The 16,953-nt window shown below is 43.7% G+C and overlaps 4 protein-coding genes across 7 annotated transcripts in view; 2 read left to right on the forward strand and 2 right to left on the reverse strand.

Moving 5' to 3' along the window:
* Positions 1 to 908: 908 nt before the first annotated feature.
* Positions 909 to 3,341, reverse strand: LOC105103164 (histone H2B type 2-E). Its single transcript, XM_010996687.3, has one exon. The coding sequence runs from the start codon at positions 3,297 to 3,299 to the stop codon at positions 2,919 to 2,921; it is 381 nt and encodes a 126-aa protein (XP_010994989.1). The 5' UTR covers positions 3,300 to 3,341; the 3' UTR covers positions 909 to 2,918.
* A 247-nt stretch (positions 3,342 to 3,588) lies between these two features.
* LOC105103165 (histone H2A type 2-C) lies at positions 3,589 to 4,031 on the forward strand. The gene has a single exon (XM_010996688.3). It carries the CDS (start codon positions 3,628 to 3,630, stop codon positions 4,015 to 4,017), a length of 390 nt encoding a protein of 129 aa, XP_010994990.1. The 5' UTR covers positions 3,589 to 3,627; the 3' UTR covers positions 4,018 to 4,031.
* Positions 4,032 to 4,101: 70 nt separating this feature from the next.
* Positions 4,102 to 4,693, reverse strand: LOC105103166 (histone H2A type 2-B). The gene has a single exon (XM_064477697.1). It carries the CDS (start codon positions 4,569 to 4,571, stop codon positions 4,179 to 4,181), a length of 393 nt encoding a protein of 130 aa, XP_064333767.1. The 5' UTR covers positions 4,572 to 4,693; the 3' UTR covers positions 4,102 to 4,178.
* A 9,069-nt stretch (positions 4,694 to 13,762) lies between these two features.
* BOLA1 (bolA family member 1) overlaps positions 13,763 to 16,953 on the forward strand; it is a 36,335-nt gene continuing 33,144 nt past the window's right edge. For 3 of the 4 annotated variants that reach the window (XR_010377431.1, XR_010377433.1, XR_010377432.1), the window contains exons 1-2: positions 13,868 to 14,682; positions 16,564 to 16,669. Coding sequence is in view for 1 of the 4 variants with exons in the window: in XM_010996691.3 (XP_010994993.3) it covers positions 14,229 to 14,642 (414 nt within the window). In the remaining 3 variants the exon portion in view is untranslated. The other variant, XM_010996691.3, reaches the window with a different exon arrangement.

Raw genomic sequence — 16,953 nt, forward strand, 5'->3', positions numbered from 1 at the left:
AAGCAGAGGTGAGGATGGTAGAGAAATTAATTGAGACGTATCCTTTGAGGTGGAAGATTATAGCCCTGGCTTGAAAGAAAGAGTTAAAATTCCAAATTCTAACACTTCTTCCTTCCTCACTCTGTAACTTACTTCCTAGCAAACATCATGCCCAGGAGGAGCCCACAACCCATAACCAGAAGTCTCTCACATTTGTAAAGGTATTTCCACTGGGGAACCTTACGACTCTGGGACAAACTAAACGGAGTGGAGCTACATCCTCTGGGATGGAGAATGAGAGCACCCCCAACCCCTCCCTCAAGGCTTTCAGCCACCACCACCACCGTAGACTTACATCCAGGGTGCATCCTGAGAATAAAACAGGGGGTATTTATTTTAATTTTAATTTTAATTTTAATTTTAAGGTATAGATCTTTCCCCCTAAAGCCCAGGTTTTGGGAGAGAAGAGGAATTTTACTTTCTTAAGTCCCTTTCGCCCTAAATTAAGAGTTTATTCTCTGGAGAGTTTCTGAGAAGCCTCTCTGTGTCTTAGTTGCCTCATCTGTAAAATGGGAGATAATAGTGACTACTTCATTGGGTTCTAGGTACTCTGCAAGTGTTAGCTAAACTTTCTGAAGGACTTTATTTCTTCTAACTTGTTTATAATGCTTCTTGTTGGAGATCATTTTGTTTGTTTGGGTTTTTTTGGTTTTTTGGCGGTCGTGTATTTTTCAATTCTAAGCATTGACAGTATGGCGATAACAGACTATTTCAGCCCCATTACACCTCTGAGGTAGAAGTATATTTCACCAATGGTTTATAAATATTCATCCTCCAAATCAGAGGCACCCAGCTTTTCCACAGATCCAGTAGTGGTTGTATCCACTCATTTAACTTAGAAAATATATTGCAGAAGAATCCAGCCAAACTTTTAAATTAACTGATAACTTTATTAATAATAATAGCATCTACACACATTTGAAAACACACATGTAGGAAACATAGATTTATTCAGTCTCTGATAATGTCTGGAGTCCATTTGGATTCATGAAACCCCTGCAATCAACTCCAGGACCTCTTAACCAAAAGCAGAACTGAATAACTGATTAGATTGTCAGTGTCTTTATTAGCAAAATCAAGGCTTGGACAGAAAGATTCAACATTCTGTAATTACATGAAATAAAACTAAAATGCAATTGTCCTCACATTTGAGGATACAAAGGTGAACAATGTTACCTGCACGACCAGTGGACCAATAACTTTACTTCTTGCAATCTTGTTTTTAAAGAGATACTAACCTAGTTTACCTTACAGGGTCTCCTGAGATAGCGTTGTTTTTTAGTTTTGTTTTGTTTTTTTGGTGGAGGGGGAGTAATTAGGTTATCTATATTTGCTTAATTTTTTAATGGGGATACTGGGGGTTGAACCCAAGACCTAGTGCATGCACTCTACCACTGAGTTTACCCTCCACCCTGCAAGTGAGATATGGTGAGTGTAAATTAAAGCTCATCTAGGTGGGGGAACAAGGTATCAGGATGGGGAAGGGGCGTCAGAAAAGGAGAAAGGAAAAGGATCTTTCCAGTGACCAATGTTCTGAATTTAATGAAAATCCGAGAGATTAGGCCAAAGTGAGAAGCATAAAGGGAGGACTTCAAATTGCCATCTCCTTCCTTTTTGGCGCAAAAAACAAAACAAAATAAAAACAAACCAAAAAAACACAAACAAAAAAAAACCAAAAAACAAAAACAAAAAAACAGGCCTCCTCCAAGCTATTGACCTGAGGTGAGGTGACCACGGACAGACTTGGGAAGGAGCTCCAAAAACATTTCCATTTTCATCGTGTCTTCACATACATCTAAAGTATACCTCACCCATCCATTAAGAAAGGGGTGGGACAGGAAAATAAATTCAATGAATTAATTCAAGTGTCCATTGTGTGCCAAGTACTGGTTGGCGCTGACGATACATTGGAAAACCAGACCAGCAGTTTCTGTTAAGGACTTGAGAAGAAAGACGATAAAGAAAATAAAAGAACGAGACAATTTCTGACACCCGCCAGGAGGAAGACAAAACACAGTGAGGGGCCAGGACAGGCAGGAACGAGAGGCGCAAATTCCTGAGTGGATGACTTGAAAGGATCTCAGAGGATTTTTAAACCCAGACTAAAATGACTAGTGCCTTGCAGTGACCCGAGGCCGGAGCGTTCCAAGAAAAGAATTAAATGCAAAAAACGATCCACAAACCGAGAAATAATAGGGACTTCAAAGCGCCAAAGTGAGCGGCGGAAACCACAATCTATCCATTCTGGAGCCGCGCGTGATTTTGAATATTCATGTCGTCCAATCACGGGAAAGATGAAACCATGCAGCGCGGGCTCCACCCGAAGTACTCCGAACGGCTGGTATCCACAGAAGGCCACATCGCAGGGTAGAACTGGTGATCCGGCACCCAAGCAGCTGTCGAACTACGGAGAATTCCTCAGGACAGTGACGCAGTGTTCTCAGGACCCGGGCTTAGTTGTGTCTTGGGGTCCTTCCTCGTTGAAATCACTCACTTCGTTTTAGAACGCCGATGAAACATACCGAACAGAGCCACCAGGACAAGAAGTCCGGGAGCGGAGGGTGGGGACAAGCAGTCTTGATATCCTAATTTAGAACTGACTCATAGGAAAGCTAAGCAGCACAGTGAGGGGTTAAGACGCGCCCTAGATTAAAAAGCAAAGCCAGTCACGCTCCAGAAACCTCGTCAGATGGGATTAAAAAGCTACGTATACATCTTCCGTGACCTTTAGCCAACTAGAGTAACTTACTTTGTGAGAAAGAATTGAGAGGGAAGACAAGTGAACAAAGCTCTTTTCTGATTAGGTGGGTGGCTCTGAAAAGAGCCTTTGGAGGCAAGCGGCCCGGCGACTCGTGCGAGCGCCACGTCCTGGCAGGGGCTCACTTGGAGCTGGTGTACTTGGTGACGGCCTTGGTGCCCTCGGACACGGCGTGCTTGGCCAGCTCGCCGGGCAGCAGCAGGCGCACGGCCGTCTGGATCTCCCGGGACGTGATGGTCGAGCGCTTGTTGTAGTGCGCCAGGCGGGACGCTTCGCCCGCGATGCGCTCGAAGATGTCGTTGACGAACGAGTTCATGATGCCCATGGCCTTGGACGAGATACCAGTGTCTGGGTGCACCTGTTTCAGCACCTTGTACACGTAGATGGAGTAGCTCTCCTTGCGACTGCGCTTGCGCTTCTTGCCGTCCTTCTTCTGGGCTTTAGTGACGGCTTTCTTCGAGCCCTTCTTGGGCGCGGGGGCGGATTTTGCCGGCTCCGGCATTGTAGAAAACACGGCGGGTTAGCAGAGAAAAGATGTGTGAGAATGGGCGGGCATGATCCTTTTATAACCATCGTATGCAAATTAAGGCTCCAAAAGTCTTTCGTTTCTATTGGGCCTTGTAGAGACCTTGCGTTATCAGTAATAGCTACGTAACAACACCGACTCCTGACCTTATTGGCTGTTTCTGGAGACAATTTAGGACCAATGAAAAACTCGTTCCTGACCCCACCCCTAGGAAAGCTTATAAAGGCTCTCCAATTGCTGATCTTTCAACCCTGTTTGTTGCGAAAGTCTCTGCTTTAGAGATTTTTAGCCTTGTTTTAAAATCATGTCAGGTCGTGGAAAACAAGGAGGCAAGGCTCGCGCTAAGGCCAAGTCCCGCTCCTCTCGTGCGGGCTTGCAGTTCCCGGTGGGGCGAGTGCACCGCCTGCTGCGCAAAGGCAATTACGCGGAGCGGGTGGGGGCCGGCGCCCCAGTCTACATGGCGGCAGTTCTGGAGTACCTGACGGCGGAAATCCTGGAACTGGCGGGTAACGCGGCGCGAGACAACAAGAAGACGCGCATCATTCCTCGTCACCTACAGCTGGCCATCCGCAATGACGAGGAGCTGAACAAGCTGTTGGGTAAAGTCACCATCGCCCAGGGTGGCGTTCTGCCCAACATTCAGGCCGTTTTGTTACCAAAGAAAACTGAAAGCCACAAAGCTAAAAGCAAATAAGTCCTAACAAAGTAGACCAAAGACCAAAGGCTCTTTTTAGAGCCACCCAAGTTCTCAAAAAAAGAGCTAATGCGCTATTTCGTGATCAGCCCTTTACTTGATACTTTAGTGGCTCTTAAAAGAGCCTTTGGGGTGAGTAGGGGTGGTGTCAAGCTCCCTAGTTACTTATTCTTGCCAGGTTTGTGACTCTCCGTTTTCTTGGGCAACAAGACTGCCTGGATATTGGGCAGGACGCCGCCCTGGGCAATAGTGACACCTCCAAGTAACTTGTTGAGCTCTTCGTCATTTCTTACGGCTAGCTGCAAATGGCGAGGAATGATGCGCGTCTTCTTGTTGTCTCGAGCTGCGTTGCCCGCCAGCTCCAGAATTTCTGCGGTCAGGTACTCGAGCACGGCCGCCAGGTACACAGGCGCGCCGGCCCCCACCCGCTCGGCATAGTTGCCTTTGCGCAGCAGGCGGTGCACTCTCCCCACCGGGAACTGAAGGCCAGCGCGGGATGAGCGCGACTTGGCCTTGGCGCGAGCTTTGCCCCCCTGCTTTCCGCGTCCTGACATTACGGGTAAATATGCAGTTACAGCTGGCTTTTCAAGGAGAAGGATATGAAAAGGATAATGAGTTTGATGTAATTTATAAGAGCTACCGGGAGGGGTGAAGAGAAGTCGTTTGATTGGCTAAAAGCGGAGCCCGATCAAACAACCAATAGGAAAGCTGAAAGCAGACTCTTCGTTTGCATCTTACACTACGAGGAAATGACGGATTTTTTAAGTGCCTACCAATCGCTGGGAGCCACATTAAAGCCCCTTATTTGCATGCCAGGATTTTTAAAGAGAAGGTTTTCAAACGAAACGCTGTTCTGTTGTTTTTTTTAATTGGTAATTTTTTTTTCCAGTTTAGGGTGGTAGGTTCCCCACCCACCCACCCACCCACCAGCTTACAGCGAGGGAAATCCCAAGAAGGGCCCAAAAGGACTGCGGAGAGCCTCCAGCAGACGAGTTACTACCAGTCAAGGGTACCGGATTCTGAAAATGATTATCCCCTTGAGCCATAAATTACCCTCCAAGTCTTTCCCTTTCTGTCTACCTCAAAGCCAAACTCCATTAAAGAGTATAGTACTACTAAGGCCATAGGCTTTCAACGTAGTTGTTGCCCGCGGTGTGGCTTTGCCCCATCCCCACCCGCCTCCGCTCTTCGGGGTCTAGTTGGACCCAGGGCTAGATTAGACTTGTCATTCTCCTTTTGACCTCCAGGAGGCGTCCGATACTGCCTTGAAACTTGGCTTTCAAAATGTCGCCCTCCGTCTTTCCTCATTCTCCTATTCCTCTGCCTGTCCCTAAATCCGCGTGTCCACCTGGGTTGTGCCTCCCTACTGGCCCCTCCCCCACATTCCTCCATTGTTCACTTTTCCGGAAGCCTTACCCACATCCATGCTTTCAACTAACATCCAGATTCATTCCAGCTCAGACCCTTATACCCATCTACTTACTGGATACTTCAACCTGCTTGTCCCAACAACTCGACCAAACCAACCGCGAACTCATCCAAACAACCCCTACCCTTTCTTTACTCTCTTACCCTGAATTGCACCAACAATCTTCCAGATACCTAAGCCAGAAATCTACTTTTCCCTGCGTCTCAACAGCATATCCAATATTACCTTCTTAACATATCTTCACGTTTCCTCCACGATCCTCTTGTCTGCGATCATCGCTCACTCAGACTTCAGCAGCCCCTGCAGACCCCTTTGAGTAATAATCCTCCGCCTACCTTCCATAGATCTTTCCTGAAAGTAAAATCTCCTTAGCTTCCCATCCCTGAGAGTTCTACATCCCCACACCATTTTCACCCTTTCCTGAGTATAGAGAAAAGAACAGACTTAAATTCTATTCCTTGAGTACTTTTCTGGTGTTCCTCACTTATCCTCACCTTTGTTGAACGGACGTTTATTGAGTACATGCTACCCGTCAGGCAGTGGATATACGTATGATTGAGACCGATAGACACGACCAACTTCATTTCGGCAATCCGGCGCCATTTCAGGACAAGCCCGAGCTGACAACAAGCAACAACATCTACCTTCTGCCTGTGTAAAATCCTCCCCGGACCTGAGTGAGAACTACTGGCGGGAGCGTTCATCCTACATGCCCCTCTTTTGGACACGCCCTTCTCACTTTCAGCATCCCTCATTTGTCACTTTCAGTATCCCCTATTTGCATACGAACCCACCAATCAGCTCCTACCCTTGGGTATAAATACCCAAGCCTGCGCACGGAGAAGTTGGATACAGTTTGGGGATTTTCCTTTGTGGATTTTTCGTGGTGAAGCAGCTTGTGCTGTTGCGTAGTGCCTGATGCTCTCTTTCTGATTATTAACAGAGACTAATACAGAGGGGTCTGTACTGATAATGCCTGGAAGTTGAAGCAGTATCAGCTCTTTCTAGAAGTTATCCCTGATGAGAATGCTAGGAGCTGGTTTGTGAAATACTGAATTAATCAAAACTAGTGAAGTGTTTCCTCAATAATAGGATGTAACTGAAGATGATTCTAACCCAACTGACTAACATCTCAGAAGATGCACATGTTAATAGGCATAGTCTATGTAGTGTCTAAGTGGGGCAATTACAGACTGTGCTGTTTCTCTATCACTAAGAGTATGTGCTACACACAAAGGTTTGGACTGTTAAAAGAAGTTTCCTTGGTTGTGAAAGGGTCAGATTGTTCTCATAGCCTGGGTGAAATATTTAAGATTATCCAACTCTACCTCAGGTTCTGTGTTCAATTAACTTTCCATTTCTGTTTCAAGGTTAAAAAGTATGAGATGGGAGAGCTAGTATGGGAAGGTACATCTATCACTAAAAGTTAAGTCAATTTGCATTCTGAGCTATTCATAAATCTCTTGTGTATTTTGTTACTGTCTCTTCCCAGTCGGCTCTGGAAGTTCTGATAGTGTCAACTTTTCAGTCCTACTGGGCATAGAACAAAATACAGATTGTGGGGAACCTGTGACAACCCTAGTACTCTTCGAGGACCTGCTTAAAGGGCCAGCTGACCTCCCACTCTTTTTGACCTCTGATGTCTTTTTTTACGTCTATAACAGTGACCCTATTCTGTTAGGAAGGGTGAAGGGAAAAGAGATTATACTGAACACTTGTTATGTGGTAAGCTCTATGCTAGGGGCTATCGATGAAGAAGACACATAGTTGTCCCTCAGTACCAACAGAGACTGGTTCCAGGACCCACAGTGGATACCATAATCTGAAGATGTTCAAGTCCCTTATAGAAAATGGTATAGTATTTGCATATAACCTACCCACATCCTCTCAGATACTTTAAATCATCTCTAGATAACTTACAATACCTAATACAATGTAAATAGTTCTAAATACAATGTAAATACTATATAAATAGTTGCCAGTGCAGGGCAAATTCAAGCTTTGCTTTTTGGAACTTTCTGGAATCATTTTTCTGAATATTTTCTATCCACGGTTGGTTGAATCCTCGGATGTGAAACCCATGGATACAGAAGGCCATCTGTAATTGTTTCACAGATAAGGAAACTGAGGTTTTGGAGTTAAAGCACTTGCTGAAGGTCACACCACTACTTACAAAGACAGGATTAGAACCAAGGGCTGCCTGCCTCAAAGACTGTTCATGATCACTTTGTGCACACTGTCCCACTAACTACATTATGGGCTTCATGAAGTCACTTAACTTGCTGAGTCTTGCTTTCTCCCTCTGTTACAGAGAAGGAGAGAATAGGAGACAAAATCTGACTTAATACTTAAGAGTCTATCCAGCTGTAAAACCTTATTAGATAAGTCCAGATAGGCCAATATCCTACAAATTACAGGCTCAATTACTATCTATTGCTCCCCAGAGCTCCTTTTCCAGCATTCCTACCAGAGCTATTAAAAAATAAAATAGAGCAGGCCATTTGGAAAAGTAGTATACCATCGCAGACAAACGGGCTGCAGCTTTTCTTCCTTAACACCTCTGGGATTTTTAACCAAAGGTAACTGAGTTCCTTTCCAGGCAATCTAGTGAAACAAACATTTAGTTTGCATTCTACATCCATTCTACTGTTCCAGTCATACTCTTCCCCCTTCCCTTTTTCTTCTGCCTCTCCCCAACTCCATCCCCAGTCCTCTCCATACTGAGCTGCACACCATTCATGAGATGAGCAAGGCCTTTCTATAGCTCCCTGCCATTGCGCATACAGTTGCCTCTGTCTAGGATGCTTCAGCCTCCTCTTGACCTGCAAAATCCTCATCCTTCCAGTTTCCACCCAGATATCACCTCCTCTTTCATGAGGCCCTCCCTACTCCCACACACACACAGCCTCAATGCACCACATCTCTTTGTTCACATCCTGGTGTCAGAAGTTAACCGATCTGTCCTGTGTTTTGACCTTGGTCTCAATTCATTTCTGTGACCACCTCAAGGGAGAGACCATATCTTCTTCACCTTTGAATCAGGAGTCCTTGATTTCTTCTACCTGTCTCTTAATAGGGTAATGACATGTTCTGGCATGAGTAAGTGAAACTATACTCTTAGAGAATTAGTGTCTTCTTTTCTAAAATGTTTCTCTTTAGTCAACAAACCACTCACCAAATGCCAACTATAAACAGTAGACTGTAGTAACCAGAGTGATGGAAGATATGATAGAAGCTCATTAATTAAATAAAAATAATATACCCTACCATAATAGAGTCATGAGAATAAATGTAAAGAACCTAGTATGGAACCTGGAACCTGAGATGCCCCAATGCTGGATTAGGAAGCAGAACAGCTTAACAGTGGTTAAGAGCCCAAATTCTCTGGGTTTGTTTACCATCTGTGACCATGGGCAACTTACCTAACCTCTTAGGGTCTCTACTTCCTCATCGTAAACCAAGAGTAATAACAGTAGCTACTTCATGGACTTGTCACACTGAATTAAAAGAGTTCATAAATCTCAAACATTTACAATAGACTTGGCACCAATAAAGCTGTGTCATCTCAAAAATTCTTTGAATGAGTTTGTCATTTCAGAAATAAACATTGTGTTTATCCTATGACCTAGCAATTCCACTCCTGGATATACACCAAACAGAAATAAGTGTTTACATCCAACAAAACGCATGTACAAGAATGTAGTATATTCATATACTATAATACTACACAACAAGGAAAATGCACAAATTACTGCCACACACATGGATAAATCTCACGATGTTGAGGAAGAGACAAACACAAATGAATTCATGTGTTCTATTTATAAGAAGTTCAAAATCAGGCAAAACTAATCTATGGTGCTCGAGGGTACAGTAATGATTACCAGTGTCAGGGTAGTACTGACTTCCCTGGGAGCCTTCCAAGGTGCTAGAAATTTCTGTATCTTGATATGGGTGTATTTGTATGTAAAATTAAGCTGTATACTTAAGATTTGTACATTTCTTATGTGGAAATTATATGTCAATAAGCACAAATTAATTTTTTTAATGAACAAATACTGAAGTAATTAATCATTATGGGGAAAAGAATGAATACTTTGCTGGGCATCTTAATCGTCATGTTACAGATTAGTGTTTACTGTTTTTTTGTTTTGTTTAATTACACATGAGGCAGCCACCAGCATAATCTCTCAGTGCTTAAAACCTCTAAAAGTCTTAATCTGTCCATGACACACCTTCACTAAATAGCAGATACTATGATTATGTTTTTATCAGAAACAAAGACACTAAACTTGCCCTATGGAGCCTGAAACTTACAAAGCTTTCATTTGTTTTTGCAACGGGAATAATAATGATGTCAGCCCTTCCTATACATGTATGAGTTCACTTATCCATCCAACACATTTTACTGAACACCCACAAGTATGCCAACAATGAGCTTGACATAACACATCTAGAATGTAGTGAATACATTCCCTCCGGCCAGATCTCTCTTTTCACATGATTAGTTCCCACTAGTCATTCACATCGCTGTTTATATGTCCCCTCCACAGCAAGGCCTTCTCTGACCACAGCCTCCCACCAGTCCCCCCACCCCACCCCAGTTACTGGATTAGCAAATTACAGATCCTGTAGATGCCATCTCTTTAATAGCTTTCTGGTCAATTGGCTTCTCTCCAGCCCATCTCCTGCCTCCACTCAGATTATCTTTCACCAGACTATTGCCAAAGCCTTTTCTACTCTTCTCTCTGCTTCCACTCTTCCCATTCCACTAACAGATTCTTCACACACTAGCCAGAGTGCTCTTCTAATAGAAAATCCGATTCTTTTCTCACCATGTATCTTCCCCATGGTAATTTCACTCCCCTCACCCACTTCCCCACCTAACCCCCCACCCATGACTTCATTTCACCTTCAATAACTCTTCAGATACACTTCTCAAATGCAAAAATTAGTAGACAAAAGCTTAATGAGAAATAGAATATAAAGAAGACTCGAAGTATCTCCTACAACTACAAATGGAAAAAGAATAATTTTACAGTGGAGAAACCTGAGAGATACCACCTGGATCAACTGATCAGAATTATCACTAGCAAAAGGACAAATCAAATTATATGCCCCCATATGGTTCAGTGAGGACTCAATATCACTTCTGCAGTATTCCTGCCAAAAATGCATATCCTAAATCTGAATCAGAGGGAAACACTAGACAAACCCAAACTGAGGGATATTCAACAAAATACACAGTCTGTACTCCTCAAAAATGTCAAAGTCATGGAAGACAAAGACCAAGGAACTATTCCAGACTAATGGAGACTACAGAGGCGTAACAGCCGAACACAGCATGTGCCCCTAGATTGGCTCCTGGCCCAGAATTTTTTTTTTTTCATTGTTTATAGAGGACATGAGTGGGACAGTGGGCAAATTTTGAGTGAGATCTGTAGATTATAATACTGTATCAATGTTCATTTTCAGAGTTTGACAATTATACTGTTGGTTATGTGAGAAAATGTCTTTTCTTTAGTAAATATACATTAGTAAATATATATTAGAGTTCTTCAAAGAAACAGAATAGGATGTATATGGAGAGAGAAAGAGCAAGTGAGAGAGAGAAAGTGAGACAGAGCAAGAGAGAGAGAGATTTATTATAAGGAATTGACTCACATGATAATGGAAGCTGACAAATCCCGAGATCTGCAGGGTGAGTCAGCAAGCTGGAAACCTAGGAGCGCTGATGGTGTAGTTGCAGTCCAAGCCTGAAGGCCTGAGAACCAACAGAACCAATGCTGTAGTCCCAGCCAAAGGCTAGAAGGCTGGGGACCCAGGAAGAGCCAGTGTTTCAGTTGAGTTTGAAGGCAGTAAAAAAGCCAATGTCTCAGTTCAAAGGCAATCAGACAGGAAAGAACTTTCTCTCTCTCTCAGGGAGGGTTAACCTTTTTATTCTCTTCAGGCCTTCAACTAATTGGATGAGACGGGCCACAACCAGGAAGGGCAACCAGCTTTACTCAGTCTACCAATGTAAATGTTAATCTTAACCAAAACACACTCACAGAAACCCCAGGATAATGTTTGACCAAATATCTGAGCATCCCGTGGCCTAGTCAAGTTGACACATAAAATAACCATCACAGATAGTTAGAGGTAAATGGACTTTATCTCTGAAACTTACTCTCAAACAGTTCAGGGAAAAAAATTATATATGTGAAGATTGATACATAGAAATAAAGCAAGTACAATAAAATGTTAATATATTAATAATCTGGGTATCAGGGTGAGGGATAGACAAGAATTATTTGTACTATTTTTGCAATTTCTGTAACTCTGAAAACACTTAAGAAAAAGTTAAAAATACAATTCACACATACATAGAGCCATATATCCAACTTGACATCTCTTCTTGAATATCATAAAGATACTTCAGATTTAAGTCCAAAACAGTACCGGACACCTAATCGTCCACTTCCCCATTCTTCCAAACCTGGTCCTCTTCCAGTATTCATCTTAGGGAATAAATGCAATCCATCGAGATGCAGAAACCTGATAGTTATCCTTCACACTTTCCCTCCCGTAACTGGCTCATTACCACATCCATGAATTTTACCCTCCTAATATATTATCTTGTAGCCACAATTTCTTCCCATCTCAATCTCCACCTCCACCACCACCACCTTGGTCCAAGTCATCATCATCTTTCATCTAGACTACTACAATAACCTCCCAGCTGGTCTCCCTTCTTGCACTCCTACCTCCTCTACAGTTTTCCACACTGCAGCTAGTGATCTTTGCAAAATACACATTGAAAGAGGGCTAAATGCAATACATGATCCTCCACTAGCTTTCTAAAAATAAAAAGTTATAAAGGACACTAATGAGACAACTGGGGAAATCTGAATATCAACTGTATATTAGGTACTGGTATGAATATTAAATGTCTTAGGTGTGGTAGTGGCATTGTGGTTATGCAGAAAAATGTCCTTGTCTTAGGAGGCACATGCTGAAGTATACAGTAGTGAAATGCAAAACTTTTTTTACAGCTAACTCTCAAATGATTCAGCAGAAGTGGTACATTTTATTTTTATTATACACACACATATTCAAAGATTAAAAAGCAAATCTCACAAAATATCAGTAGAGAATAAATGGGGTGCTCACTACTAACTTTGCAACTGACATTAAGCTTCTTGAATGTGATAAGGATATCGTGGTTATTTAGGAGAATATCCTTGTTCTTAGGAGATACTTATTGGAGTACCTAGGGATGAAATGTCATGCTATCTGCAACTTCCTTTCAAAAAAGTATATAAATATATTTCTAAAGCATATAGGATACATAAAGGACTTAAATATAAAAGTATATAAGTATTTAAAATATAATATGTAAAAAAATAGTGGAAGTAGAGGATATTGCTTTGTACTTTCCAACTTTTCTGCAGGTTTGAAATTTTTCAGAATTAGAAGTTGGGGGAAATACATATATGGAGAAATCTATAAAATATGAAGGATGCAAGATAAAATATAGATTGAATTGACAAGTTATCTATCATCTTGGAAAAATCTCATCCCTGCTTAAAACTTTCCCTTCCTTCCTACTGCTCCTAGGATAAAGACAAAACTGCCTAACAAGACCTACAGGGCCCAGCCTGGTTTGGCCCCTTCCTCTTCTCGCCACAGGCCTATGCACTCACCCCAGCTCCCAACACCATCATCTCTGCCCTGTCGGTTCCAACCATGCCTAACTACACCCAAAGGAACCACCAGGAGGAAAGTACTCTCCTCCTGGCCTTTGTACGAAAGCTACCACACTATAAGCACTGAGAAAGGATTTTCGTCTCTTCTAAACTGTTCCCCTAAACTTTCTCTGCTCCCCAAAGTCTGGATGGCGTGCCTCCTTAGCATCCTGTTCTTAGTCCCATCACAGCACTCAGCACATAGTATTGCACCTGTCCCCTCATTTATCCATCTTCTCCAGCGTTCTGTAAACTGCCTGAGGACAGGGCCTGTCTTCCCTCCCTAGCCTCCAGAACTGGTCTGGTGCGCAATAATTATGTATTCAATAAATGAAATAGACTGTACTTTCTCTTATGTAAAATAAAGGAGTTGGGCTACATGACCTATAAGATCTATATTGGCAATAAAATGGGTAGAATAATCCCAAACCCAACTGCGCCGAACTCCCATTTTCTTCGCAATTCCTCCAATTCGGCACCTCCATCGACGTCCCGAGTCGGGCCAAGTGGAGACTACAGTTCCCGTGAGCCCTCGGGGTACCACGTGACCGATGCCGGTTCTAATCGCGTTGCGAGGACTCCATTTCCCAGCGTGCCTCCGGACGCGAGGTCTGCATTCCGCTCAGAACGTCGGGAGTTCTGGCCCTGAGGGGTAACTGCTGCAGCCAAGACTGAGTGCAAGGTAGTGAGGGCCCAGTCTGGGGTTCAGAGGGGACGTGTGGACACTGGCTCAACTAAAAGCCCGGAGCTTCACATACTCTACCTTTGCAGCCTCCAGCCTATTCCTTATGAATCCCCGTGGTAACGAACGTGCCTCGCGCGCAGGCCCTGTCTTAAACCCCGTCGCCGCTCCGCCGCCCGCGGAGGCTAGATTCCCGTCCGTCACACGGAGGGAAGGGGCGGTGCCTTGCGTCTCTCGCGTTAAGGCGGGGCCAAGCAGGAGCCGAGTGTGGACGTTCGCCGCGGGCGGGGGCTGGGGTAGCTGGGAGACTGGTGTCTCACCTAGCGCGAGGCCCTGTCCCTCACTGTTCCCGTCCTTCTCCCTGTGGTAGCCGATGCTGAGTGGGCAGCTGGTCGGACGCTTCTTCTCCATGGCCGGCCGCGTCTGTCTGTCCCGGAGCAGCGCGGGATCGGAGACCGTCGGTCCCGTTGAGGCCGCCATTCGCGCGAAGTTGGAGCAGGCCTTGAACCCCGAGGTGCTGGAGCTGCGTAACGAGAGCGGCGGCCACGCGGTCCCACCAGGCAGTGAGACCCATTTCCGCGTGGCAGTGGTGAGCTCGCGCTTTGAGGGACTGAGTCCCCTCCAAAGGCATCGGCTGGTCCACGCGGCGCTGTCGGAAGAGCTGGCTGGGCCAGTCCACGCGCTGGCCATACAAGCGTGGACCCCTGCCCAGTGGAGGGAGAACCCTCAACTGGACACGAGCCCCCCCTGCCTGGGCGGGAGCAAGAAAACTCGAGGAACTCCTTGAATCCTGAGAGAGAGGGAGAACCAGGATCCAAATGGGTTGGGTGAGAATAAACTACTGGGGCCTTCTTTCCTCTGTACAGTCTGGTATTTGTAAGGGATGAGGACCCTGGGGCCCATTCAACCGGCATATACACATACTCTGCAGACAGCAACTCATTTCACCTCATAGCTAACCCAGGGAAAGAGTAGTCTCTCCTGCTCTTGCCATGGACTGTTCAGGGAAAAGTACGCAGTTATTTCGAATTAAATTGTGACTAAAGAACCACTAGACCTTATGAGTCGCAGATAATCCTGTACACTAAAAGAGAAATTATCATATGAGTTGAATTGCTGTGTTATTAGTGGCCTGTTGGATCAGTGCTACAGATGTTCTTGGGAGAAAAAAGATACTTGAAGTGTAGGGCAGTCAGGAAGGGCTTTATTCAATCAGAAAGGAGAGGAAAGCTGTTGCAGGCAGAGGGAAGAGCCCAAGCAAAGGCACAGAAGCTGGACTAGGCAGCGAGTTATTGGACAAGACAGCAGTTACAGACACATTTGAACTTCAGACTTGGGAGTGTTTGGCTTTCTAACAACATGCCCATTTCCAAAAGGATTTGCGTTTGTTCGTGAGAAAAATCTTTTTAAAAAAATCACTAAAGCAACAAAAAGATGATAACCTAGGAAATGAATATAGAAGATGGAGAAAACTTTATATAGCACTTTTTCCTTTGAGCCTTCCAAACGTCTTATTTCTGAGGGGAACTCAAGTGATATCTAAATAAGCAACTTTGCAGTGATCTCAACGTAGAGATGGAACTTTATAAAGAAAAAGCTTGATTAACACGTGTCGACCATTTCTTGCTAAAGAGTATAGACTGCATCTGGTTGGGCAGCAGGGAGTCACTGAAGAGTTTTGAGGAAAGGCATTTCAAAGAACATTTTGGGATAGATTGATCTGACCGTGATGTAGGAGATTGGAGGCACAGAGATCAACTGATGGTGAAGGTGGAACCCTGACCAAGAGGTCAGCTGTGGAAATGGAGAGGAAGGGGTTGATTTGAGAGCTCCCACTTAAAAAGTCAGAAAAGGGCTTGATTCAAACAGTAGTGAACCAGAGAGAGGGGATTAATGGTAACCTCTCGGCAGTGGTTTTCAGATTTCCTCACAAATAAGAGTTCCCAAGGGAACTTGTTTAACATGTACAGTCTAGGTCACCTCTCTTCTAAAAAAAGGATTCAGCTCCGCAAGTTGAGAATGGAATCTGGAATCTGTATTTTTAAAAGACACAAGAGGGTTTGGAGGAAAATTGATTCTGTTCTTAAGAAATATTACTCCAAGTTGTTTGTTTTCATTTTTGGAGATTTTAGATTTTTAAAAAATTATTTTGTAACATTGCAGCAAAAACTCTAAATATGAGATCTACCTTCTCAAATGTTTAAGTGCACAATATATTATCACTGACTGTAAGCACAGTGTCGTACAGCAGGTCTCTAGAGCTTATTTATCTTGCGTCACTGAAATTTTATGCCTGTTGATTGGTAGCTGCTTCTCCCCCAAGCCCGTGGCAACCAACATTCTAGTCTGAGTCTATGAATTTGACTATTTTAGATAATTAATATAAACAGAATCATCCAGTATCTGTCTTTCTGTGACTTATTTCACTTAGTGTAATGGCCTCATGATTTATACATGTTGTCACATATTGCAGAATTTCCTTCTTTTTTAAGGCTGGCAGATACTCCATTGTATGTATAAACTATTTGTTCTTTATCCATTCTTCCACTCTACATCTTAGCTATTGTGAATAATGCTACAGTGAACATGCTAATGCCTCTCCAAGATCTTGATTTTAATTCTTGCGGATAAATACCCAGAAGTGAGATTGCTGAATCATATGGTACTCCTACTTTTAATTTCTGAGGAACCTCCATATTCTTTTCCAGGGTGGCTGTACCATTCTGCCGTCCCATCAACAATGTGCAAGGGTTCCAGTTTCTCCACATTTTGCCAACACTTTTTTTTGATAATCGCTATCCTGACAAGTGTGAGGTAATATCTCATTGTGGTTTTGATTTGCACCTCCCTGATGATCAGTGACATAGAGCGTTTTTTCATATTTACCTATTGGCTGTTGTATGTCTTCTTTGGAAAAATATCTATCCAAGTCCTTAGCCCATTTTTTAATCAGGTTATTTGTTTTTTTGCTGTTGAGTTATAGAACATTATCCCAAGTTTTCAAATCTGGGAGACAGAGGGGACACTCCACCTGTAAAAGTGGAAAGGTCAGGAGAGAGAGACTGACAGGAAATCATGTTTTTCTGGCCTCCCAGGAC

Source organism: Camelus dromedarius, chromosome 23, assembly GCF_036321535.1.
Source record: "Camelus dromedarius isolate mCamDro1 chromosome 23, mCamDro1.pat, whole genome shotgun sequence".
Taxonomy (NCBI): domain Eukaryota; kingdom Metazoa; phylum Chordata; class Mammalia; order Artiodactyla; family Camelidae; genus Camelus; species Camelus dromedarius.

Coding starts and splice junctions, on each gene's coding strand:
- LOC105103164 (XM_010996687.3), bottom strand. CDS start 3,299: ATGCCGGAGCCGGCAAAATCCGCCCCCGCGCCCAAGAAGGGCTCGAAG.
- LOC105103165 (XM_010996688.3), top strand. CDS start 3,628: ATGTCAGGTCGTGGAAAACAAGGAGGCAAGGCTCGCGCTAAGGCCAAG.
- LOC105103166 (XM_064477697.1), bottom strand. CDS start 4,571: ATGTCAGGACGCGGAAAGCAGGGGGGCAAAGCTCGCGCCAAGGCCAAG.